Below are 27,062 nucleotides of genomic sequence, written 5' to 3' on the forward strand. Positions count from 1 at the left end.
GTTCTTTTCCGATGAGACGACGTCCGTGTAATACTCTAAGATGACAGGGCTGCCAGAACTCGACCCTGGAGATTTACAGTGCTTAGCTGGTTTCCATTCAAAACCACAAAAAGAGTTAAGGACCTGTCAATTGACCTCCAAGCAGGAATTGGCCTTTTTATGGCAAACTGCCCCGTAAGCACATGTTACGTGTATGCCTGTAGCATGTTAATTCAGACACTCGCAAATCTGTCAGGTCGGTTCTCAGGGAACTAATTTGATGTGGCCTGCGGTTGTTGTTCAGAAAGAGGCCGCCGCATTCGCTCTGTTTCGATTTGACTTATTGACCGATTGACAGACAGAGACGACTATCGCACTGGAGTCCTGAATGGTGAAAGCCGCGGACCACTGGATTCTGAAACCGCCGTCTGTTCGAGGGAAGGCAGTGAGCCCAATTGTGCAGAGTCGCGAAAATGAGCGAAGGGGAAAATCACAGAGGGCAGATTTTTTTAAACGTGTTTGTTCCCATCACCTTGATTTGATTGGGGAAAAGGGCTGGAAGAAAACCAGCGGCGGCAGTAGATCTCTGGAACTGAGCATGGCAGCCCTGCGACACACTGCATATTCCTGCGTGTGAAACGGAAGCACAAGTTAAATATTCTACATGGGCATTTTTTCGATATTCAAATTTAAGGCGAGACGAACGCGTCTGAATGTTAGATTTGAAAATGCTATAACTTTGGCTAGATGGTTCTATGTAAGGTTTTCAAGAGAAGGGGTAGAAATATGTGTTGGTATAAATAACAATGGGATTTTAAACTAAGAGACAATTTGGTCTACTGTGAGACAGAGATTAAGAATGAAAAGGAGAGAGAGACTTGCGTGTATACTGATCAAGCACACGATTGGGTTGTATTAATTGCCTGACCATCTCCTTGTATGCATTCCAAAATCCATGTTGGTTTGAGGGCTCTCGCCCGGAGAAGCCCCTTAAGCCGTGCCTTGGTGTCATCCCTTCTGTTTGGTATGTTCGCATGGACGTTTCTCAGCCGGTGTGACCCCGGATGTGCTGCTCTCACCTGTGCAGCACATCGCCGTGTATTGCTGCCCATTGACATCCCTCAAAGGTCTTGCACAAAAAAAACTGCATTCATTCACGGAAACCTGAATGCTATGTGAGTTTGTGAACACAAACAAATCCGGTGGAAGGGGCACATTTTTTGCCCTGCTTTGTGTGTGAGTGTGAGTTTTTTATTTTGTATTTTTTAAATTTTTGTTTCCATTGAGAAAAAAAAAAAAAAAAAAAAAACAATGACATTCATTCAACCTTTGAAAATAAATTGTAGATTGAAACCGTTGCTGAAATGTCAATTAATACAGTACTAGGTTCTGAACAATAAAGATGTTTGATTGTCTCTGATGTCCTGTTGTCCAGATTTTCTGGGTAGTTTTAAGTCACCTGTGTCATGTAAAGGAAGGAGGTGTTTGCAGAGGAAGCCCCATCTCACCTTGCTGTGAGCTGCTATCCCAGGGTGTGATTTTCCCTCTGGCCTGCAGAGGGCCACCATACATAAGCAGGATGCATTCCTGTCTCCCGGATTCAACCTCGACACTTCCTTGTTTCTGAACCACATGCATTACTAACTACCTACTTTTGTCCCAGTTTGGAACATCCACTCAAATTTTGTGTGGGGGGTGTGCAGGCTGGGGGGTTGGGGGGCTTCGAATGTAGTATTTCTGATAAACAGTGAAGACCATGTATAGTAATGCCTTCGTGCTATTGGCTTCAGTCTTGGGAGAGGATGACGGTCATCTCCCCCTCATTCTGGTCCGTTGTTCCATCCCTGCCTCCTGTGTGCTGCTGCTGCTGTCCATCTCCTCCCGGTGGAAGGGTGTTATCGTCGTGTTCCGGAAGCTTCCATCTGGAAGGTCACGCCGACTCCACGCCGCCGGGGTCGTCCGCCTTGGCGGCAAACCCCCCCCGTTTAGAAAGCCGAAGCCAATCGCAAACTTCGCGAGCAATGCTAACCGAATTCTCGATGTCTTCAAGGTGAAAGTCTGCCACAGCCCACTGATTGCAGGGATCTGAGGGGGTGGCTCTTCTGCCTGCTCCAGCCCGGCTTTCCTGCCATCGCCGAGCGTTTCTCTGTCTGTGTTAGGGGCCTATGAGGGTACAGCTGGCCACGTTGACTTTGTACTCTCTGCCCACTGCCAAGCACGTCCGTCTCAAATGTACGTCCAATCGTATGTCTCCTGTGGATGCTGCTCTCTGCCTCCCCTCCCGTGCCAGTGTGTGATTGGGTTATCAGATCCACCGTTTAGAAAGCCAAAGCCAATCGCAAGCTTCGTGTGCAACGGTAACCGAATTATCTTAACGTCTTCAATGCGAAAGTCTGAGGGAGCGGCTTGGTAAGGACTCCCCGTTTCACAAACATCTCAAACTATCCTCCCAAAACTATACTCTTTCCATCTACTTTTTTTCTGCCTCCCTCTCTCTCCCCCCCCCCCCCTCCTCAGCTATCCGAACCCTCTCCTCCACACTGTCCCAGTCTTTCTGGTGAGGAGCACAGCCAGAACTGCACATAAATCCACCAGGCGATCGGCGAGCTGCGGATATAATGAGCCTCGATACTGAAACTATTTTAATTATCTTTAAAAAAAAATGGAGGAGAGAGGCAGTTTCTGGCACAATCGCCCATAAAAGCCCATTTTGGAGTTCCAGAGAGTCTCTGAATTAATGCTGCTGTTTCTCTCTCCTTAAATGTTCAGCAGAACGTGTACCTGGGAGGTCAGCCTTTGTAGATTAACAGCAGATGGAAAAAAAACAAAAACCATGCGGATGTACTGGACTGTACAAGCCCAGTTAGTTCCTACATGTGTATAAATCTACGGCTTAGCCAAATGGCCTTCTCTTGGAGGAATTGTGGGTATTGGGAAGAGGTCAGTTGAATTAATGAATTGGTGCCCAAGAGCAGGACCTGATGCTGGTGTCCGTGTCTTTTGTGGAGGAGAGGTGGGCCAGAGGTACACTACGTGGCCAACAGTATGTGGACACCTGAAGTCCAGCATCTCATCCAAAATGGGCATTAATATGGAGTTGGTCCACCCTTTGCTGCTATAACAGCCTCCACTCTTCTGGGAAGGCTTTATACACTGATTAGGCGATTAGGCCTGGCTCTCAGTTGGCTTTCCAGTTGATCCCAATGGTGTTTGATGGGGTTGAGGTCAGGGCTCTATGCAGGCCAGTCAAGTTCTTCCACACTGATCTCGAGAAAACCATTTCTATATGGACCTTGCTGTGTGCCTGGGGGCATTGTCATGCTGAAACAGGAAAGGGCCTTCCCCAAACTATTGCCACAAAGTTGGAAGCACAGAATCATCCATAATGTCATTCCATTAAGATTTGCCTTCACTGAAACTAAGGGGCCTAGCCCAAACCATGAAAAATTGCCCCAGACCAAGGAGTGTCCACATACATAGAGTGTAAATATAATTACGTAAATTGGTAATAGCTCTAATTTAAACACACAGATGCCTCTGGTTTTCCAATGGCCATTTTAGAGGCTTGGAATAATACTAGTGTGTTTCCAGAAGCCATGTGAAATCCTGAGTGCTAGTCTCACTGATTATCTTTTTTTTATTTTAAAAGCCCGTTTCAGCTGTGTTTGTGACTACTAAAATCCCTCCGGATGAATACATCCTCTGTTGGCTGGATGCAGTTTCTGCTAACCATGAAATTCGTTGTGAATTAAGTCATTTTTAGCTCGGCCTTTCACTGTGTAACCCTTGCCTTAGTAGCAATGCTCTCTCTCAGGCCCATCTTAGTCATTAAAAACCAGAGAAAAGGGGGTTATCAGGCAGCCGGACAGATTTATAGAGTTAGCCTTGAACGCTGCTCTGTAACCCGTGGACCGGAGCCCATGTTGCACAAGCTGGAGACAAATAGCAGCCGTGGGGTCCTTCGGCTTTGCCCAGTGCAGCCAGCCGGGCTGTCTCTCACACTGCCTGTTCATTAGTGCACGTCTCATCAATACAGTGGCTAACCTGAAGCCGTGATGTCGTTTTTCAGGAAACACAGTCGACCTGCTGTAGCCTGCTGGACCTTATATGTGTTTTAATTTGTTGACTGACGATGCCTCCACCAAATATTCAGATGTAGGCTATAGAAACAAGCTTACTTTCTGAGTGAACTCCAGCTGGAACAGCATTTGCTGGGGGTTGTATAGTTGTTTGGAAATGTGGAGAGTCATATAGAACATTTTTTGGCGGTGTATGAGACCATAAAATAAAGTTGATTGCGGTCATCACTTACCTGCATGCAACCCTTTACACACACATTTTCTCCGTCACAAATTAAACATCAAATTCCAAAGGTTATACATAAAAATGCATTTATTAAAAAAAAAAAAACCAAATGGCCCTTTGAACATCTTTTTAAACAGCTGAAAAAAACTGCCTGAATACAAAGTCCTCGTATCTTTAAACATCGAAGAAGCGCTATTTAGATAGCTCAGCACTGCATGCCCGTACTTTAAAAAAGAGCGTATGTTTGCTCAAAACTGTTACTGAAGTGATATGAAGGCTTGGCTGCATTCAGGATTGCTAAGAGTTCTCAAAACAAGTCCTCCTTAGTCAGTTAATCTGCACATCCACCCACACCCACTCAACTACACAACGGCACAACCTCAAAACAAAAAATAAGAGACATGGAAGAAAATAAAAATGTTTATAATGGTGTTTCTTTTCTATTTCATCTGTCACTTGATCCAAGAAATGAACATTGTTATGGTGAGTGGATCACAGAATTAAGGCAAAGAAAATATATTCATGTGGGATCTAAATACTAAAGTTTGATTTGTGTTCTCTTGTGCTTTAATCAACATTTTATTGCTGCCGGAAAAGGGTTGAACAAATAGCGGAACTCTTAATACAATATTTACTATTATTCAAAGCTGCAAAAATGCTTTTAATTTCAGTAGTTCAATGTATTCGTTATGATCTTATTCCTTTGATATTTCTGAAAGGCAGTACCGTATATTACATTGTGCCAAGTCTCATTAGCGGAGGGCGCTCTTATTTTCTCATCATTCATTTTTGGCCGCTCCAGTCCGTGTGGCCCTCACCGTCAGGGGCCGGTGGGTTGGCATCGTCCTCTCCAGCGGGTGCGTTCTGATTGGCCGGCGCTCCTGACAGCAGCTCTCCCACGCTTCCGCAGTACAGCAAGGACCGCATCGGCCATTTCTACGGGACAGCGCGGAGTTCAGTTATCTCTGCTTCCCTCGTACATACACAGTCTGCACAGTGTATATGCAATCAATAAGCAATTTTGGGGGTTTTTTTCTACACAGAGAAATCTTTGGTGTGCACTAAAAATATGCAAGCCTTGAAGTGGAAAAAAGGGAAAACAAAGAAAACTACGGTTATAATATTTATTAGGCGGAACATTTTAGCTGTCTGATAACTGGAGAAAAACAGAGACAGAGATAGAGGCACAATAGCGAGATGTGCTCACGAGTGTGCTTATTTAATTAACCCTGGCCCAATGACAGGGAACACTAAAGTAAACTTGTTTTACCTGGTTGCTTGGGTTGGAATTGATTGCTGATTTTAAGATAAAACAAAAAAAACCAGCAGATCTTGTAAGATCACGTACCTTAATGTGTCTCCCCATTACATCGTGGATACTCAAATCTGGACCTCAAATCTAAATTTGGCCCTGATTTTCTCTCCCCCAAGTAGTTAACTGAACAATTAGTGCTGCTGATTGGCCAGACTGTCTTCACACCTGACTCTCAGGTAAAGGGAGAGTGGAAAACCAGCAGTTCTAGGACCTCGAGGGCCGTGATTTGAGTGACGGGGCATTACATCATTGCTATGAGACGGAACAGAATGGGACGGTGACCTGACTGACCTTGACTGGGTGCAAGTAGCCCCCTGCCCTGCAGAGAGGGGGTCGCTCGGTGGGGGTCTCCCCCTGGTCCAGGGTCTGGGTGAGGTGGGCGATGTAGTTGGTGGCCAGGACCAGGACGTCCAGCTTGGAGAGCTTTGTGTTGGGGGGCACCGAGGGGAGGGCGGCCTGCAGGCTGTGGAAGGCCTGCCGAAGGTTTCGGACCCTGCTCCTCTCCCGCGCCGCGTTGGCGGGGTACACCTGCGGCTTCAGGCCCCCCGGGCCGGACCGCACCTGTGGGGTATGGGTGAGGACCGGGGACGGTTGCTTACTGATACTCCCCTGTGAGTCAGAGTCACTACAGCCTGTATCTCTAGAGCAGGAGTGTCCAGTGTTATCTGAAAAAGGGTCGGTATGGGTGCAGGTTTTTGTTTTAGCCCAACACTGTGACACCCTATTCATCTAGTTAACTAATCATGGTCTTCAACCCAGTGCTTGATAAGTAGAATCAGGTGTCTTAGTGCTGTGCTAAAACAAAAACTTACACCCATTCCATTTTCGGATAACATTTGACACCCCTTTTACTATAGAGTTAGGTCACATGCATAACCAGCGAGTAATGTATTTATTATCAGTGAAATTACAGTGGGGAAGGAATAAATTAAGAACATGGAATACTTTAGGGAGGTGTGGAAACTGTCCGGGACATTTGTGATTCATAAATGAAGACCGTGCCATTTTAAAAATTTAAGGTCAAAGACTGAGTTAGATAAGCTAGGGAAACTAAAATAAGAAGAATTTTTTAAATCTCCATTCGGTACTGCCAAAAATACAAGCTGAGTTTAATCTCCCCTGTCTGTGTTAAGAGGGTGGAAGTCGAAGTTGAACTGAATGGTATAATATTGAAAAAGGAATCGTCAATTTTCTCGCCATTAAAACGATAAGAAATATTCAAGCTAAGGAAAATAATATATTTACATTTATAAATGTATTTATATTTACATTTAAGTATCTATGTCATGATCATCCCCGCAATTTACGGTCCCGTTTAGAGAGCTGGATATTTATCAGCGCAAAGCAGATTAATTTGCTGAAAAGTCCAACTCCCCCTCCTAACAAAACCTGCAATGTCTGCACTATAAGCCTGTTCCCTAACCATTATATAATGTGTATGTCGATGTATGTCACTTATGTGAAGCTTTGTGAAGTTCCTCATCCTCACAGGTGTAAAGCCCCTGCTCATTCCCTTCCTTCTCTCGCCTTTCTGTGCCACTGGTGGCGCGAGTTTCGGCCGCGAACTCACCCCCTTCCTGGAATCGCGGCACGCCGACGGCCCGCCACCGAGTTGCGGGCCCCTCGCGCCGAACCGGCTCTCCCCCTCCGCGCCGCTCTGGCCCGCCGAGGGGCCGTCGCCCAGCCGACTCTCCGCCATGAGGCTCCAGGGGACCCCCGCAGCCGAGCCCAGCAGGAAAGGGAACCGGCGCGATGTCGGGGCGGCTGGCTCTCGAGCGGCGTGCGAGGCGAGCGTGCCGCCCCGCCCCGCCCCCGACGGCGAGAGGGAGACGTGAGCCTCTTCCCCCTGGCCCGCGATGCAGCCGTGGCGCTCCCTCCCTCGCCTTATCTGGTGAGGTAATGAGTGGATCTTCAAGCGGCGCTTATCTCCCGCTGCCGCCCCCCCCTCCCGACACCCCCCCCCCCCCCCGCCCCCACTCCCCCGGCCCGAGCCCTGCCAAGGGAGCAGCCTCGGGGGAGCAGCTGACCGTCCCGGGGCAGGACGCGGGGCTTGGGAACAGCCTAGCGCCCTCCTCGGCTGGGGGCCGGAACCTGGAGCCGCCCGCGCGGCTGGATGCGCCGTTTCCCCCGGCGACGATGCGCGCGGGTTAGGGTTAGGGTTGGTAACACGCCAATAACAGACTGGCTTTCTCAAAACCTTTCTCCTGTCACAATAGGTGTAGTACCGTAAAATAAAAATGTATAAGAAAAACATGACAAGTGCATCAGGAAAGTAACTAAAATATTTATTCATCTATTTTTTTGTTCTTGAACACTTTTGTAGATTTCTGATGGAAACTATTATAAGGCACATAATGTGTGTATGTACGTATGTATGTAGAAGATAGATAACACATTAATAAGACAGATAAGATATTAATAGGCACTGCAATGCAGAGACATGCAAGGTCCCCGGTTGGAGCAAATTTCCAGGGAACCCAGCATATAAACTAAAATGATTTATTCACCCTCCAATCCTGTGAAATTACTCAAGAATTAAAATGTTAAATGGAATCACACATCATTGAAAGCAGTGTTCAAATCTATTTCATAAAACTACCATAAATGGAAAAAAAATATCCTTCGCTCCATTTAAATTCTCTAATGGATTAAAAACTGGCAGCTAAATCTCTTCACTGTCTCACAGTTTTCGATTGGTCCATTTGTTACTTGCTCACTGCACAGCACAAGGAAACAAGAGAGGCTGCAAGAACTTGGAATTACTGGGATCCCCCTGACATTTTAGTGAAAATTCACTATTTTCTAATATCGTGTTTTTTATTTGTTTTGCTTCGGGTTTAACACCTAAATGGTAGATAGAAGTAACATAAAACCATGTTACAGGACTTTTACAGCTGTAAGGCTCAATATCTGAAAATGTATACCATCCTACAATTCTAAGCTCTTTAACCCTTTGAGGTGTGAGATCATAAAATACGTGATAATAATGTTCATAACCGAACGTTCTGATGCTGATGTCACAATCACTACTGGTAGTTGAAAGTCCAGAACACTGACTTTTAATTTTGAAAAAAAAAAAAACATTCCAAAAAACATACTCTTCAAAGGTTTAACGATCATTCGAAAACCCTGCCGTTGCGCAGGGCGTGCGTACGCGCGCGCGCGCAAAACGAGCTGCGCAGACGCCGCGCGCAGACGCCACGCTGGGGAAGAATCACTTCCTTTTCCTCTTCTCCAGCTTCCTGATGAAGTTCTGGATGTCCTCGGCCATCAGCTGGGGCTCCTCCATGGCGGCGAAGTGGCCTCCTCGGGCCATGGGGGTGTAGGACTTGAGCTTGCGGTACATCTGCTTCACCCACGGCTTCGGGGTATGCATCAGCTCGTTGGGGAAGGCGGCGTAGCCCGTCGGGACGTAAACTGGGATCCTGACAGGGTGGGGGTGGGGGTGGGGGGTTCGGGGGGGGTGAGATCATTATTTCTGGGGCTCCCAATAAAGAAAAGCTGTATAGTGCATTTCTGTATGTTTCGCTATCCTACAGGTTTTCAACTGGTGTCCTAAAATTTCTCTATCAGGACATGAACTACTGCAAATATCCTATCGGGTTGGTTGTTATCAAGTGCACGTGTACCATACATATTTATTATACAATTTGTGTAGTCATGTTTGTATTTATGGGTCTGTGTGTGTGATACATATCTGTAACTATTTTCCTTTCTTTTACTGGAAACCCTGAGCCTTGTACTCTTTACATAAGGCATTATGAACTGTTTCACGTGTTTATCGCCATTATTCAGACACTCACTTTGAGTGTTTTTGGTTCAAGCCCTCGCCGAAGTTCTCCTTGTAGAAACGCATGGATGAAATGATGGACCCCGTTGTCCAGTAAATCATCACGTTGGTCAAAAGGTCGTCAAGGGAAAAATTCCTGCCAAAGCAATTTAGAAATTAATAAATTAATCGATCAAGTAACTGGATACAAAGGCCATGCAAGATACTACTAGTACTTTATATTTTCATTGAGAGTAATTTTATTTGTCCACTGCCCAACAATTCTAATTGCACGTTATTTAGCAAAATTACATTTGTTGTGCTTTGTATCCGGTCTTTGATGACTTCCATTGTGAAAAATCCAGTCCAAAAAAGGATCTGATTATGTGATTGACTTAAGTGAAAAGTGAAAATTGCACACTCCTGACTCTGCTGCCACACAATTTATTTGTGAGACTGACTTTTCAGCATTTCCTCAAAGGATTACAATCCATTGTGCTGGCATGTCTAACTTTGGGTGTTCTTGCAAACAATACTTGATTGATTTTAAAATGAATGACAGATGGTAAAATGTGTGGTTTACATAAGTATAATATATTTGGGGGTAAAAACTGTTTTTTGCCGTCCCTGGCTTTTTCTGGAGATCCAAGGTTTTTTTTGCATGAAATTTACATTAAATATTCTGCAATATGCTGCAATGCAGAGCTTCTCTATTGACTCAATACCTTTCCAGTCCTCCGTCTTCAAGGTTCCGGAACTCTGGATTGGTCCAGGTGGAGAACTTCTCCAGGATGTACGCAGCAAGGCCAACAGGGCTGTCATTCAGCCCACGACCTACAGGGGGCAGACATACGGGCAGCCTCATGACAGTCGTGAAGACTGAAGTGGCCTTTGTTAGGATCGACGACTCCTCCTCCTCCTCCTCTTCCTCTTACCTATGGTGTCTGGTTTGGTGGCCTGGATGTGCATGTAGCCCGTCTCCATCAGCGACTCCACTATCAACTTCTGCTTGACGGGGAAGAGGCGGCTCAGGTCGTGCTCCGTGAACCCGAACAGCTTGGGGAAGCGTCGGCCCAACAGTATGGACATCGCCATGCCAACGCCAAACTTGGGTGGCGGGGCAAAGTTGATGTGCAGGCCTTTGACGGTTCTGGGGTCACGCGTGAGGGAGAGATTTTACGTTCGGCATTCGTTCACAAGAGTAGGGGCTCTCGAAAGCTATCGCTCCTGAACCATCCTAAGCAGATATGTGTTATACGTAGGAAAACTCATTTACAATACGCAGAAACACTCCAAGAAAACACCATTTGAAAGCTCCATTTTAGAAAAATGCAGCATGGCTAAAAATCAACTCAATGAATGAAGCAAAAATACGGCAAAAAGTTATACTAAAGTCACATCCGTGCATCCATGCTCATAATCTCGAAGTAAAGTGAGAGGATGAGGTATCATGACATCCAATATGGGTGGGATTACCATCACAGGATCGCTCTGAACCAATCATTGTTTTTCGTTGTGAAGAGAATGTATTGTGAAGAAACCTTTTGATTGGTTTTTAAAAGCTGCTGGTTGACAGTTAATTTTAGCTCCACCCATTTTGATGTCCTGATGCCTCACTGTCCAATCACTAGCTGAATAGTGATTCAGATGAACTGGTTCTGACGGGCTTCATACTTGGGCTCCAGCTGGGCCATATTGGTGGTGACGAGCCAGCCCCAGTCACCCCCGTGTGCATAGAACTGAGTGAAGCCCAGCCTCTTCATCAGCTTGTGGAACACTCGGGCAGCACACACAGAGTTGAAACCTGACCAATCACAACACAGGCTGATTATAATGGACAGAGGCCCTGATCGCCATGGCGATATGATGATGGCTCTGGAATATGTGGCAAACAGGACGGAACAGTCAGGATCCCCATTCAAATTAAGTCCTGACCAAAGACCCTTGACATTTCAGTGATGTTTCGAGGATTTATCACAGATTTTATGTATTGCCAAAGTGCTCAAATTCATTTGAAGAAGCAAATTGTATGTTGGAGGAGGACGTACTTTGAGATGCATTTCTTTCAGAATAATCTGTGACTGTGTGGGCATGCTTAAGAAAGTGCATGTCAGTCACCACAGGACTTTTGCGGTGAGCTAGAGAGTCTCTTTTCAATGTCTGCACACTGAAATGTTAAATTAATATCAGGATAGTGAGACAGCAATCATGCTTCGTGCACTTCACTTGCAATGCATTAAAAAAAAACAATTACAGCATACATAGAAAAATATACAGATGTTTGCAAATGTAAATACTGTACATTTAGCAATATATTAAATGTTGCAATATATTCAGCAGTACAGACATAAAATTCATGAAATACACGAAAGTCAACATAACTAATGAGATTGTCTTAAATGTGGCAATATGGGTAACAAGAGTGCCCCCCACGTGCAGTGTGTGTACCTACAACAGGATATGACATCACACAAGCATCCAGACACTGGTAAAAAAAAAACCACAATGAACGACTCCATGCACTCAGTGGAATGGAGATCAGTGGCGCTGTCCCTCCCGCTGGGCCCCCCCGCCTCACCTTTCTTTCGGGGTGCCTCTGAGAAGCCGTAGCCCGGTATGGAGGGGCAGATGACCTCAAACGCGAAGTCGTCCGGGTTCCTGGGCTCCGTCAGCAGGGGCAGGATCCCGTAGAATTCGTAGAAGGAACCGGGCCAGCCGTGCACCATGAGCAGGGGCACGCCGCTGGTCCCTTCCGGAAGGTTCCGAGGACGCACGTGTACGTAGTGCACGTCGATCCCTGGTTTACGAGAAAGGGCAACGATGAATGGAGACGCTTCACCCGACTGGAAGTATATGAAGTGATGTAGCCATGTGTGGGTAAGCTGGGTAACTGAAACATTTGCTATCTCTCCATGCAAACTGAAAGGCGTTTGGCTCAAGAGAAAGTTTCTAAAAGTATTACTTACCAAAACCAATTGCTATGAAACCAAACCTCACCTTCGATTTTAGTTTTGAAGTGCGGGTATCTGTTGAGTTTCTCCACCTGCTTTTTCCAGTCAAAGTCATTTCTCCAGTATGACACGACTTTCTGCAGATATTTGGCGTTGAAGCCATAGTTGAACTGGCTGTCTTCTAGGCAGGGGAAAGGCCTTGTGTGATCCAGTCTCTTGTGCAGATCCTGACAGAGCATAGAAGGCAAGCCATGATTTGAACACAAAAACTGCTGTCAGTATGAATGTAATTAATGCTTCTCCTGGAATGGCCCGACAAAATTCATCCTTACTGTGGTTTTCCCAAACGACATGCGACTAATTGATGGGCTACGCCAATGTTAGCAGTTGACCATATGGCCAATTCAGCCCTGCCATGCGTTTGCCACAGTTAGCCAAGAACCTATATTGGGGGAAACTGATTTGGACCTTTGTAATGTGAACATTAGTCACTGCCTGACGGGCTACAGTTGGGAAACTGTAGGGTGGCAATAATGGGCAACATCGACTCCTATCGATTGCACATACATTAGGAATAATTCATCATGGCACACACAGCAATGCGGTGGAGTCGGCATCCCATCATGGTGACCATGGCCAGCCATATCCAACACTTGAATGACTAGGTCACCCATTCGCTGGGTAGTGTGATCTACAATATTTGATACTGTGTTATGGAGTTAACTGGCACAGCCAAGACACACCAACGCTCAGAACACCAACCCTTGACATGTGATTTACCGCTAATCTTACCCGTGAGGTCAAAACACATACACGCCTTTGTGTAGGAGCTTGTGCAAATCCAGAAGCCTCTTTAACCCACTCTCTCTGGGCAGTGGGTGCCCACCCTCCCACAGGGTTCAGATTCACTCTGGCTTTCGGGAAGGGGGTTGGGGGGTTGTGATTGATGGGGGGGCGGGCGGGGAAGGATGAATCCGGTTTCGTTCGCAGGGAGGGGGGTGGGGGGTGAGTTCCCCTTGGCTCCCCTGTAACCGTGCCTACCCACACCACCCCCGTTGTGATCTCACCTCTATCTCCTCACTGGAGGTCTCCACCTTGAAGGGGTGAATGATGTCATCTTCAGGGGTGTCCGGGGGCTCTCCCTCGCCCCACCAGCCATCCTCCGTCTTCAGGACCTCCTGCCTCCTTCTCAGCAGCAGGACGTAGACGACCGCCCCAAGGACAAGGGCCACCAACACCTCTGTAATCATACTGTACAACCCTGGAGAGGACCAGAGGAAGAGAGACAGGACAATGCAAGTTCATCACCGCAGGGGTGGCAGTTAGGCCCATATAATGATACAGCAACATCTGGTGTGTTTCTCTCTCAAATAATATCAGTTGGTTTGTGAGAAATCATGCCCGTGTGTTTCCGTAAGTCACATATACAGAGTCAGGTTTGAACAACGGTTGATCTACGTTCATAGCTGTGAGAAATGCCTGTTTTTGATGTGACATTTCAAAAATAGAGAAAACAATATAATGTGAGCCTGAGATCAAATCCAAGAAACGATCCAATGATATAGGCATAAAATAAGACAATAAGTATTGTTTTAATTAAGTTTAAAACAATACTTTATGAGGAGTTCATGTTCCCACAAGCTCTCCAGAGCAGATGTAGCAATGGAGCATTCACTGGCTGGAGTTTCACAGGGAATGCGAAAAACAGAACATAGTGCTATTATTGTTGCACAACATTCCAGCACTGGGAAAGGATTAGGCAAAGAATTGAGTACACAAGGGCTCATAGACAAAACTCATTTAGGCTAAGATGCATGACAAAGCTTTATTTCACCTGACCTCAAATACCATTGAACGTTTAAATGCAAATTAAATACTGTAAAAAAAAAAAAAAAAAACTTCAGTACTTTGATAAAACGGTACGCGCACCAAATTCTGCTGAATGGATGGCATAGCAAAACATTGGGGCATGCAGTACGTCATCATTGCACCACTAAAAACACATTCAGAAGGTACAAAATAACATTCCGGTATCAATATAAAGGAAGATAGCAACGTACAAGAACCGCACTTCGCATTGTGTTTCTTTTGTAAACGAAAGCAGCGCGTCATATTTGGACGTTGATTTATGAGAGTCATACAGTCTTTTTTGGTGGCAAACGATATGACGCGCAAATATTTTCACACAAAGTCTCTCTTCTGCTCTGATTATTCATTTAACACCAAAAATAATTTTACCTAAATTCATTGGGGTCAAAAATGTTAACCAGTACTGACATAACAATGCGATTTCGTAACTGCAGGGCTATGGTGCATGCAATATTCATGCTTTGATAACTTGATTATATGCTTTGATCGTTGCACGTCAGAATGCCATAAACTGCTAGTATCGGTCAATGTCAGCTCAGCATTCGTCTGTCAAAAGGTTCTTAAAACACGTTCAACAAAATTGGAACCCAACACGGATAAAGTGCGCTCAAAACAATCGCTTCCTTTTTTACTTTGCACTTGAAGTTTTCTTGAGTTTTTCAGGTGAAGCTTCACTACATCATTGCCTTCCTAAAAAGTGTCCGGCTGTGACATACAACAGTTTAAAATTTTACCCCAGAATCTATTCCCAAGTGAAAGGCTACATTAAATGTACTGGCTAGCTAGCCTAACAGAGGACACTGATCATCAACATTCGATGCAGAATTTATGTTGACACATAGCCTAGAGATATACTACTTTAGGATTAGGTTTGTATGCAAAAATAAATCACACAATAAAGAAATAATGCAAACGCTGTCTTCTACCATAAAAGACGTTAAATTCAGCAATTGCTACTTTCATTATTCAAAAAGTTTCTACTGGATTGTGACAATGAATATACGGTGAAAACCCTCTGGCCCTACCTGCTCTATTGCAGCCGCGCACTCTGCAGTGCTAGCATGCTTCTCTCGCAGCTTCTAATGTAATGAAATGGAGGGTAGTGCCTTATGGGAAATGTATTTCTTTTTTCGGTCCCCGATTCATTGCAGAAGCAACTGCTATTTAGAGTATATCCTGGGAAACATATTGTATCATAAATTTCTGTAAAATCTAAAAATAATCTTAATCACATTTATCAATAGAACTTTCTTGGAATTTATGTGTATTTTTTTTACATTCTAAACAAAGTGGATATTAACAGGACATTCGCTGCTTTTAAAAATGTATTTAAAATATACATTTTAAATTATTTGAATAGCATTAAAGTGGTTCAGAATAAGAATGCTATATGGACTGCAGCTCAATATGCTGGGCTTATTTTTTTATTAATTACTCCTTACTATTTAAAGCTTGAAACGTTTTGTCAGTTTGATTTGGTCATGAATACAATTATTGTATTTTATTTTATGCAATACTATTTTGTTAATTTAAAAAGTACTAATTCTTTGATTCACAACAAACATACTGTCAATCATTTTAAGCACGCTGGTAAATCATACCGGAATGTTACATGATCAAACAACAGCGTCCTTTCATGCACCAACAATTTGCTGAAAAAGTTGCTGAATAGATATAGATATGCAGAACCAAAACATGTTTGTAGGTTTCTACGGCATAATACAGAAAGCTAATCCTAGATGAATACTTGTGGCACTATTTTTCTCTCCAAACCACACATTAGTCACACATCCAGGCAATCACATACATTTTTATATGTGAATAAACTCTTGTTTTCCATCAGTGTCAGCATGAGTACAGACTGTAGGGAATGAGTGTACTCAAAACTGGGGCCTTAACAGGAGCCTTCAGGTTTATGTCATTTCTGAGAGCACTCAGTCGGCAGGAATGCATTCTGCACAGTAAAACACAATGTACAATATGAAACTTTACCTTATGTTAACCGCTAATTTATGAATCCAATCAGCAAGTCAACTACGATTCAGATACAATATCAACCCTTTAGACTCCACAAAATATAATGTATTTTCAATGTTTGAAAGCTCTTTGCCTGAATTTAGGAACAGGTGTGCAAGTGAATTTGTTTAGGCAGTTAATCCCAGGGTTCAAATCAGCATGCCCTTGATGACAGAGTATACAAGTTCAAAAGGCCTCCAGCACTTTAGTATGCAATTTGTATAAAATAATGAAACTTTACTGGTTTATGTATACATTTATTGAATGCCACGTTACAATTTGAACAACCGAGAAAAACAAGGCTGTAGCTCCATTATGAAAATGACCGGTAGAGGAAATCTGAAGATCCCACTTCATTAGGGTTCTTGTGAAACAATCATGAAATACATCTCCATGAAAAATAAAAAAAAAAGAAACTGAAACAGCTAAAGAAACCACAACCTTGTCAAAAAACTGACATCTTGTCGCTCAAATCACATTTTAGTCCACCTTAAAACCAAAAAATAAATAACTATCCATCTATAGGAAGCACAAGCAGCTCGCTCTTCAGAAGGAGCAGGGTGCCGCTCTCCATTTTAGCCTTTTCACACAATTATTTTCCCCTCCCCGCCCCACCCCATCCCACACACACATCTTCCTCTTCATCATTCAGTCTTCCGTGCTGCCTCCGCTTTTTTCCCTTGCGTGTGAAAGGCACACCACCGTCCATCCAGCCCCAAAGTTCATGAATGCAACTGAGGAATCAGTCCGTTTCCATGGCAACGCTACGTGATTCCTTGGAAACCATGAATCTCATCAACTTGCCGTGCAGCTTCTCAATCTTCTTGACATCCTGGGCCTGGTCGGTCTTATACTGCAAACACTGAAAATATAGTGAAATACACTCAACGACTGAGGTATGAAAATGAAATGGGACAAATGAATTCTGCTGGTAATATCTGCCACACCCTCTCCATTGCCCAACCAGTCATCAGTCTACACTAAATACAATATAATCAAGTTCAATGTAGAAGACTACAGTGCCATTTAACTCAATTCATGAGAGTGTGCACAGCAGGTATAGGTAGACTACAGGTGCCCTATGAACTAGAGGCCTTGCAATTTGATTGATGGGTTGGGGGAATACTGTGTCAACTAAGAGCAAGTACTAATTGGAATGGCCACTTACCCACACTAAAAGTATGTTTTCAAGTGCTAAGTATTTAATTCCTGCAAACATGGACAGACACAAACTGTGGCTTTGCGGAATTCTGAAAGGTAGGCTATTCATTAGAAATCACTCAACTACTCACCACTGCGTCGTCTGTGACTTTCATACAAAGGTTCCCGTCACAATGGCGATACTTCAGTACAACTCTAACCTGTAAGAATTACAAAGAATATTTTCAGATGAGGACTCAACTTGCACCATTGTCTGAGTAACGTTCGTTGTACATGGACAGAGGTCAAGTCTCTACAATGAATCACTCCCAACATAGGCGAACACTAAATGTGGGATGGGACCTTTTCAGTATAAAGTGAATGAGAGTGAATGGATTCCAATACAAATAAGACAGAACACGAACGTTGAAATCAGAGTCACTACATCCAACACGGTCCAGTTAAAACGTGCAATCAGGCAACAATCAATCTAGCTAGTAACAGACTACACATCTTCTCCAAAAGTGTTTCGCACATTTAGACACAAATATCACCTAGCCAAGGACCAGGCGACAAGCATTTCACGTTAGGTAGAAAGATAGCCAATTCAGGTTAGGACACACTTCAAGCTAGAGTTCACTGCCCATATAGCTAGCGAGCTAAGAAACAGCTAGCCAGTCGCGACTTTGAATTAAAACTAGCATTACCATTAGACATGTCATTTGCATGGGACAAGCTATTATGCCCACTTAAACACGATCTCTTGTTTAAAAACTACTCATTTCGCTAGCTAGTCTATGTCTACTAGGCATCTATCTGCAATTTAAGAAGCTCGCTAGCTAACGCGCCTGCCCAGATAGTATGCTAACGTTAGCTCGTCATACAATAAATCGCATGTAGGTAGCTAGCTTGGTTTCATAAAGACGTATAATACCTTCATTGGGTCTGTCAAATACAGTTTTTCGGCGGCTCTGGCGAACTCTTCCCATATTTGATAATAAGGCATAGCTAACTAAAAATGATATCTTACTAAAGGAGAAAACAAACTGCAACTTTCATTCGAATTTGTAGTAACACATCAGCAATGTCGGGGGGAGGGAAAAAAAGATGGACGAAATTTATTCTAAAAGCACTTTAGGGATTGGATGAAACTCAACTAGCCCAATCAGCGTGTTCGTTACTACTTTGCGCATTGGAGTTATGCAACACCTCAAGACATCAGCCGACGTCTCTTTCCGATTTTACCCTGATTTTTACCGCAACAAGACCATATGCATTTTGGTCACACTTCCTGGATTTTGACTGGATATCCTCATTAGGGTCCAATTTTGGTCCTGTAATGGATAGCAGCCCAGCTGAGAATAGTGGTTAAACTGGCAATCCACGGGTCAGAACATTTCAGAGTAAAGGAAATGAATCAAAGGAAAAAAAGGCTCAGGCAACAGATGCCTGAAACACATTTGACGCGTTAAGTCTTTAACAAAAGTTTAACAGAAGACGAAGACAAACGTTTCAGCGATAGCTTTCTTCAGTGTGACGCTGAAACATTGAAACGCTTGTATTCGTCTTCTATTGAAACTCGAAGCGTGTTTGAGGAATCTTTTGGTGTGCGGAGCCTTCTTTTTTCTTTGATTCATAATTTTTTTTTTTTTTTTAAATTTGCATTTAAGATGAAAGGAAATGCATTGGATAGGAATGTCCACCCTGGTTTTACATAATTTGTTTGCGTGTTTTTTTCATTCATGTGTCTACTCTGTATTCGTATTGGTCCACTGACCTGTTCCCCAGTTTAGAGTGTACAGACATAAAATATTTTCAGTACCAATATTAAAATTACTTTTAAAGGATCCCCTTTCAAAGACCTTGAGAGAATCTAGTCAAACTGACAAGGTATTCCGTTTTAAATTACACTGACAAAAATATCCGATGTCAGCAAGGATTGGATGTGCGCTGTAATAATATCTTTTACAGCTATTTAGATGGAATCCAGCAGGTGGCACCAAGGGAATTAAAATGGATTTGACAATCGCATTTAAGGCTGAATGTCAATTCCGGTTGATCTTTTTTATAATTCGGTGACAGTCCATCTCTATTTCCACACCATGTGATCTTGAATAAATCGAGGATGACGACTGAATTTCAATTCCGTTTGGAATTAATGCGTACCAGTGCAAGCGTAAAGGCATAAACAGCCCTTGGGTATTTCAGTTGATAGTAAAGCAGGGTATAGTCGCTCGTTATGCTTTTTGTAATGATCCAAGCCATTGCATGCCAAAAGTATCACTCAGCCGTCCATAGTAACCATGACATCACCGTGGCATTTTTGGACTGTGACCTATACATATTAAATCAACTGGGTGACAGTGACAGGGATGTCGGATGTCTCCCCCCGCCACGTAACTAACATAGAAAACTGCCACCTGTGCCAGAGTTTCAGACCCCCAATCCTGACCTCTATCAGCACAGACTCTGCCACACTTGTGTGACACCACCCTGAGCAGTTTTGGTTAAGTAGGTGAAGATTTGACATACAACACCACTAAACGTCTTCCAAATAAACAGACAATCCAAATAAGTGGAAGCTGTTGAACATTGAATTGCCAGGGTACCTTCAAATCTATTAGCATTTTTCATAATTCACATTTCAGGTTTCAGTTTTAATTGGGCAGCTTGTTTTGTTTAATCGTTTCATGTAAATAAATAAATGTACAATTGTGTTGGTTGTGAAAAGTTTAACTTAATATATATAATATAAAATATGTGCACAACATTCCTGACTGAGCACATTGTCCTAACAATTGATTATTGATTATTGATTATTGGTAAATCAATATATCAAACACACAACAAAATGTTCATTTTTAAATTGACTTTTATAAAGTACATTTTGCTTAGAAAGATTTGATTCTCAAACTGTTAGAGTTTGTGGGTTCACTTGCATTTCCTAAATTGATCGGTCTAATAAATAATATCCTCATACTGCAAATAGGCTCTATCTGTCAGTTTGTCTCTAGTTGATGTGCACACCTGTTGTGAGGATTTAAAAGTCTGGTATGTAAGTCTGAGAACACCCTTTCACCAATGAAGCAACTATAATCTTGGATTATAAACCCACACTTTTCAGAAACATTGAATTATTATTATTTTGTGAATTTATTTGGTGAAATTATATTGATTTTCAGGTGTCTATTTCTAAATCAAATATAAATTGATAACTTTGAGGGTGAAATGGGATACAATTCAATGAGGCCAATAATCCTATTTAAAATATAGATAACACATATGCCTGTAATGAAACATTCACCCATCAACAATACTAATCCAGCAGGAACAATCACAACAACCAGAAACGCCACTCAAAAGGAGGAACACAGAACAGGGTGATTCCTTTTAACGTCACGTTTCCAGAATTAACGAGTACCAACAACCCAATGCAAAGTAGCTAGTCAAAATGACCTCCCAGCAACTTGTCATCAAGCCACTCATCTGCGGGGCTCTCATTCAGAAGTTTAAAATGTAACTTAGATTTATTTATTCATTCATTTATTTTACAGAAAGAAGCAAGTCGTTTAAAAAAATAGCTGTGATAGTGTAGTCAAATTCAATGGAGTCCACTTCCAGCATACTTTTCTAAAATCGGCTACTGCGAAAACATAATCCCATATGATATACGTAGTTCATCTTTCAAGTCAACCACATGGCTGAACGATTTGGTTACTCTGAAGATAGTTATTGGGAGGTATAATATGTCTACCCATGTGACACGTCTGAATCCAATGTTTTCAATAATCAAACTGGACATAATAAAATATGTGATAATCAGCAGCCACATCGGGGCGCATTTTCATCAATTGCCCCAACATTGCGATTTATTCCCATGAAGCGTTGATTACATTGCACTGCCAACTGCTACATGATGGGGGTGTGGCTGTAGGAGCTCTGTACGTCTCCAGCGTGCCTCACGTAGCTGTGAAAAGCTTTGCGTCAGTACTGTGTCTCGAGACGGGGATCCCGGCGACACGCTGCCGCTTGTAGAAGCGATTGGAGGTTCAGCACGGAGAAAAGCACCGAGTTGTGTTTTCTTTTCTTTCTTTGGCTAAATTAGCATAAACTGTAGCGGGATGCTATAGAACATGTAGGAAAACGCTTATTTATTTTTTTATTTTTATTTTTTTTACTTTATTGGATCCCCTTTCACCCTGCGGTTTTCCATTTATTTGTGCTGTTTATTCGGTAACTAATCAAGTACGAACTTTCTGAAAACTTAAATAAAGAACAGAATACTCCTCACATAAGCGAACCTTCAAACGAATTCGTTGCTTTTTTTATCCTGGGAAAATATCACCATGAGGTAAGGATTTTAGCTGGCTATGTAAGATTGGTCTGTGCTACCCGAAGAAAGCGTGCGACAAATTGGATTTTATTTTTTCGCTTTCTGAATGAATATAAGTTTCAAGTTTTGAAACCGTTGGGCCATATTACTGGCAGTTTAATTGCATGCACGGATGACTGGTTAACTAATTATCCGCTATTTACTGAGCGTCAGTAGCCTACGATGTGATATTGCATTGTAGCTAAATAATTGAAATGCAGGTCAGCAAAGTTAATATGGGCATTGTTTGAAACTAAGAGTAAATTGGAGTGGCATTGACGTCAAGCGCCTTGGGAATATTGCAATCTAGCTCTAGCTAGCTATTTGTCTCCTCGTGCGGTCTTGCTTACCTTTTTGTCTTGTTTTTAGATTTGAGTGCTACCGCAGATATGATTGTCGTCAACGTTGCGAATTTTATTTAGTTAGGCATGTAATCTTAAAAACGGACACGACTGATTTCACGTTTGGAACACGAGGATGTATTCAACTGCACAGGCTAGCTGGCGAACATTTTCCATTTGTTGCAATGCAGTGGAAGTCCGTGGAATCAATAATCCCAAGTAAAAACGAATGTAGCCTAAAGCCAAGAATATAACCCATCTGTAATCAAGCGATTATCTTTTCTAGCTAATTGTCGTGGACATAGTTACTGGCAAGAAGATAATTAACAGTCCTTATGAGCTAATTAGGTGCCTAAAATTTTCTTCCCTTTTTTGGAATCTTGCTTTGGAAGTGGTTGTATAGCTACGTGCTGTGAGTTTTAATTCCACAAGCAAATTCGTCTCCCACGATTTAGTGTCGAATCTAAACGGCATCTAAAACGGAGCCCTTGTTTATCTGGATTTTATTCGCGAATGAAATCGGCGCCTTAATCCTGGATATTGAGATACGGTCTGATGTTTGCAGGCGTACGTCTGAACTCGAATTTGATCACACTAAAAAGACTTAGCCTTTCAACGTATTTTGGATCGTGCGTCACCAAAATATGAAAATTAATGTAATTGCTACGCGAAAGTATTGGCTATTTCTTGCATGGCTAATGTCACCTCAGACCTAAATTGCTCTTGCTTTGCCCGCTACAAATTAAACCAATGGTAGATGGTATCTGTTTAATGGAAGTGACTTAGTGTACCTTATATGTCAGTAGACTTTTTTTCCATGGCAGATATCAACTTGTCCTTACAGCTGACGTGAAAAACCATGTTCCAAGTTAAAAATGGCAGTCGAATCCTGGTGTTAAAGCGAGAGGTGACTGAAAATTGTTAGATAAGAGTCGTTGTGTAAAGATAAGAGGTTTCCGTGAACTTGACAAATTATGGATTGAATGAAACGCAAAAAAACAAACGAAAAAAAAACCTGCACGTCCGTTTTGCACATTTACCATGGCTAAATAGTTGCCCGGTGTTTCTGAGCTGAAATGAACAGCAGTACGGTGACTGCTCTGAATGAGTGGGTGTATCGCAAGCTGTTGCAGCAACACGGCTTGTTTAACCGTTTCTCCCTGCTTTTATATACGGTGTTAAATTGCCTTTCTGCCGCTGTTTTGACCCTGCGCACTCATATGGCAGTTTGGGCCCACGCTGGGTACCTGCATGTGGCGGAGTCTTATTGCTGATTCAGACCAGGTGGATTTCTCAGTGGGAATGGAGTTTTATGGTGTTGTAATTTACTTCCATTTTCCTGCGGTGGCAGGTGTTCTCCGTCTTGCTGGAAGGTTAGTGATCAAAGGAGGGTTACCCCCTTGCGAGGCGATGGGATCGTTTGCGCCGCTTTCTTAGAGTCAGGAGTTCGGACATTGGGAACATTATAAACATTGGGGGTGGGGTGGTGAGGGGGGGTTGTGGGCGCTTGTCTTCTGAGGAAAGGCCTAAAAAGAGACAGCTGTTGGCATCTCTCTGCCAGAGTGAACTTTGGCTCGCAGTGCCTTTTGGTTGGAGGGCTTCAGTTCCCTTTGCACAGGGCTCAAGAAGCAGCGCTAGTTCTGAAATGCTAACGTGCGAAACTCCACCATGCCCCCCCCCCGTAAATGGGACGCGGCTTTTGAGGCGCTTCTGGTTCGTTTCCCCAGAGGCTGGTGATGCGGCTCGGGGAGGGGGCCGCGGGGCGGGATTCCCTGCCGGGACAGGTGCGGGGGTGGCGTGACCGGCGGGGTCAGCCTGCCGGGACTGTCCCTCAGAGCCATTTGCTGGGATGTGTCAGGGAGCCACTGTCGGGTCTTCTCACCGAGCTTCTCCTGGATCAGACGTGTGGTCTATCTCATTGAGAAAACCAGTGGTCTATTGCTCACCCTTTGCTTCTAAGCATTGAACTGCCCATAAAGTACAGCACCCTGTCCCTGTCTGTGAGCCCAAAAAACGGCTAGCCTACCCTGCCTGCATCGGCTGCGGAATGCTGCCCCTCTGGAACACTCGCTCAGTTGCAACACAATGTTTCTACTGTGCACCCGCAAAAAAAAAAACCCAGGGCTGCAACAACAGTCTGTTTTCTCACGTTAATCAGCTTGGCTAAAATGAATATGTTTACATTCCGCTACCTCAACCTGACACAGATTTCTGGCAGTCTCTGTGACTGTGTTTCTTATTTACTTGAGTTCTGGGTGGACGGGATTATAACTGAATAGTGTGCTAATTCGTAACAAGTGCAGAGGACACTCCTGCGGGCTGTGTAGAAGGCTGTGCCCTGTTGACTGTGAGTAGTGTGGTGCATTCGACTGAAGGAAAGGTGAATTCTGGAAATGCAGTAGCATTTGCATGCTTTGGGGAAAGACTGCATTCTGTCATCACTGGGCTGTCCGAACCTGTTCCTGGAGATCTGCTGTCCTGAAGATTTCCATTTCAGCCCTAGTTTGGCACACCTGATTCTGCTGAACTGTAACTCAAAGATATCTTTTGTTGTTGAATGATGTGTGTATTTGTTAGGGTTGGAGTGAAAATCTACAGGACGGTAGATCACCGGGAACAGGGTTGGGCAGCCCTGTGTTATGAGTTTTCTGAGTCTGCATCGTCCAGTGAAAGATGTGCAGGGTCACAGGTCACGGCCCCCAGCCGGCCCTTTTCCCTTTCGAAGGAGCTGATTGGATCACTGGGAAAGAGGGGAGGTCGCCAAACCTCTCTTGCTCTCTCTCCTTTGTTGTGGCTTTGGCCTCTACAGAGAGACATTTCTGGAGTTTGCTGACTAATCTGTACCGCTGGGATCTTTTTCCCTGCAACACCCCCCCCCCCCAATCCCTGCCCCTCCCCCATGAGGAATCCCTGTTTAATTTGTGGAAAATGAACACGGTGATGTGTGATGTGTGTCAGTGGAGGAGAGTTAGAAATGAAACTGTGGGCTGTAAGGTCACTGAGTAACTCTGCTTGGTGCGGGAACAGCCAACTGACATTATTTAAAAGCACAACGGCTGCATTTACGAACCCTTCTAATTCTGTACCACACTGTAGCACTGTGGGCCACATACTCTGGGGTTGGATAGGAGTTCTACTTCCTGCCGGTTCTGCCAGTTGCTCTTGCTGTACCGTTTCTCCCAAAAGTAGAAGCATGCGCTACTGACCCACAATCCTACTGCCCAAACTGCAGTAGATCAGAATGTCCCCAATGGCATTTGACATCGAGCAAAAGCAGCTGAAAAGATGAGAACAAATTGTATTTTATACATATTGTATAAGTCTGTGTGATAGATATTTCACATCAGAATGTTACAGAGAGTATGAACTTTCTTCAGCATTTGTAGATTCTATAAGTCCTGTGTGGTGTATGTGAACCATGCATCATAACTTTCGCATGTTGGTCTTGTATGCTGAGCTGTTATTTTGTTTGAGTGTCCTAAACCCAAATTTTATCGACCGCATTATCCTGTGGTGTTTTTACGGTTGGGAGAATGTTCTAGTCCCTAATCGGCCAGCCAGCCAGGCAGCTGTTGAATGCTCTGCTCTGGTGGTGTTTGCCACTGATTTCTATTGTCCCATATCGGCTTGTGAGCTCGGTTTTGTGTGTGTCTGGGGCTGCCTGTGTGAGATAAACGAAACAAGTTGTTAAATTGGACCAAATCAGGGCTGCCCAGCCCTGCTCCTGGAGATCTGCCGCCCTCTCCGTTCTCTTTTCAACCCCAGTTTGGCGCACCTGATTCTGCTAATTGGCAGCTCAGCAAGATTCTCTAGGCTGTTGAATGAGGTGTCCTCTGTCAGGGCCGGAGTGAAAACCGACAGGATGGTACATCTCCAGCAACAGGGCTGGGCGGCCTTGCTCTAAATGCTAAAAAGCCCAAAAAGCCCTTGCTTTCTCCTGAAGTGCAACGGGGAATTGGTGTTGGGTCTCAGGCCTGTTCCTCATGACCTGGGACAGTGTCAAATGGGTGTCTGCATTTTGTTTCCATCTACAATTCTGTACCTAAGCAGGTTTACAGCTACAGATAAAGTGCTCAAAATTGTTCCTCTCCCTCTCTTTATTGGGTTTTCTTAGCAGTTGGGTTATATTGCGTCAAAATGGCTTTATTGTCAGTCGCATTATATAATAGGTTTGTTAGTTAAATTATAGGTTAGGCCGAATTACCAGGTTGTGTTATCATAATCACTAGTTCCATGAAATCTGCTGGGTGAAATTTGTGTTTTTGTGCTTTACAAAATACAGCCTAAGACTAATTTTAATAGGCGTGATTAACACGCAAATTCTTTATAGCCTCTTCCTGTGTGTGCAGCTTTGATAAGTGTCCCCTGTGGTTTTCGATTTTAATGTTACGTTTAATGTTTCAACCGTTACACTGCAACTGTCAACCTTGAGACGGACGGGGTGGTGTAATGGTATGGGGCTGGACTTTTAACTCCCAAGCTTGTGGATTTAATTCCCAGCTGGGACACTGCTGTGGTACCCTTGAGATATGTACATGCTTCAGTACAACATCTAGCTGTATAAATGTATTGTAAAAAAAATTGACGTTGGAGAAAAGTAATTGCTGATGGTATGACTTGTTGAGGACGAATATCATGTTAAGTTATTTATAGTAATTTTATGTAATTCCTAATCCTTGGTTCTGCAGTTCACTTTGAGCCTGTGTTTTACCTTATGTGTAAAGGCTCTGTGGGTATTTAAGTGCCACAGGAATGATGTTGCATTTCTGTCATCTGACGCATCATGAGCTATATCTGACACCACCACCGGAGTCAGACCTGTGACAGTATCCAGCGATATCTCACTTTGCCCCCCCTCTCACTTTGTCCTCTTCCTGTTATGAAGCGAGTCTTGATCAGCTCTAGAAAATTACCCAGAGATCCGTGGCGTGGAGGGATTTTACTTGTAAACGCGTTGAGTTTTAATCGGCGTTACCGAGCTTCCGTTTCCTCCGAATCGTTGGGT

The 27,062-nt window shown here is 43.7% G+C and overlaps 4 protein-coding genes across 4 annotated transcripts in view; 1 reads left to right on the plus strand and 3 right to left on the minus strand.

Moving 5' to 3' along the window:
• Positions 1-4,353: 4,353 nt before the first annotated feature.
• On the minus strand, positions 4,354-7,477 carry LOC118229394 (transcription factor 24-like). The gene is made up of 3 exons (XM_035421318.1): positions 7,170-7,477; positions 5,891-6,160; positions 4,354-5,220 (listed from the first exon to the last, which is right to left on the minus strand). The coding sequence occupies exons 1-3, from the start codon at positions 7,296-7,298 to the stop codon at positions 5,068-5,070; spliced, it is 552 nt and encodes a 183-aa protein (XP_035277209.1). The 5' UTR covers positions 7,299-7,477; the 3' UTR covers positions 4,354-5,067.
• Positions 7,478-7,863: 386 nt separating this feature from the next.
• On the minus strand, positions 7,864-15,266 carry ephx1 (epoxide hydrolase 1, microsomal (xenobiotic)). The gene is made up of 9 exons (XM_035423981.1): positions 15,214-15,266; positions 13,387-13,580; positions 12,366-12,546; positions 11,947-12,165; positions 11,043-11,172; positions 10,304-10,518; positions 10,094-10,202; positions 9,403-9,525; positions 7,864-9,024 (listed from the first exon to the last, which is right to left on the minus strand). Exons 2-9 carry the CDS (start codon positions 13,567-13,569, stop codon positions 8,814-8,816), a joined length of 1,371 nt encoding a protein of 456 aa, XP_035279872.1. The 5' UTR covers positions 13,570-13,580; positions 15,214-15,266; the 3' UTR covers positions 7,864-8,813.
• A 1,178-nt stretch (positions 15,267-16,444) lies between these two features.
• On the minus strand, positions 16,445-18,458 carry srp9 (signal recognition particle 9). The gene is made up of 3 exons (XM_035421053.1): positions 18,279-18,458; positions 17,497-17,565; positions 16,445-17,066 (listed from the first exon to the last, which is right to left on the minus strand). Exons 1-3 carry the CDS (start codon positions 18,348-18,350, stop codon positions 16,947-16,949), a joined length of 261 nt encoding a protein of 86 aa, XP_035276944.1. The 5' UTR covers positions 18,351-18,458; the 3' UTR covers positions 16,445-16,946.
• Positions 18,459-21,316: 2,858 nt separating this feature from the next.
• enah (ENAH actin regulator) overlaps positions 21,317-27,062 on the plus strand; it is a 107,993-nt gene continuing 102,247 nt past the window's right edge. The window contains exon 1 of the mRNA XM_035422394.1: positions 21,317-21,695. Coding sequence (XP_035278285.1) covers positions 21,691-21,695 — 5 coding nt within the window. The 5' untranslated portion in view covers positions 21,317-21,690. The remainder of the gene's footprint in view (positions 21,696-27,062) is intronic.

This window comes from Anguilla anguilla, chromosome 6, assembly GCF_013347855.1.
Source record: "Anguilla anguilla isolate fAngAng1 chromosome 6, fAngAng1.pri, whole genome shotgun sequence".
NCBI classification, from domain to species: Eukaryota; Metazoa; Chordata; class Actinopteri; order Anguilliformes; family Anguillidae; genus Anguilla; species Anguilla anguilla.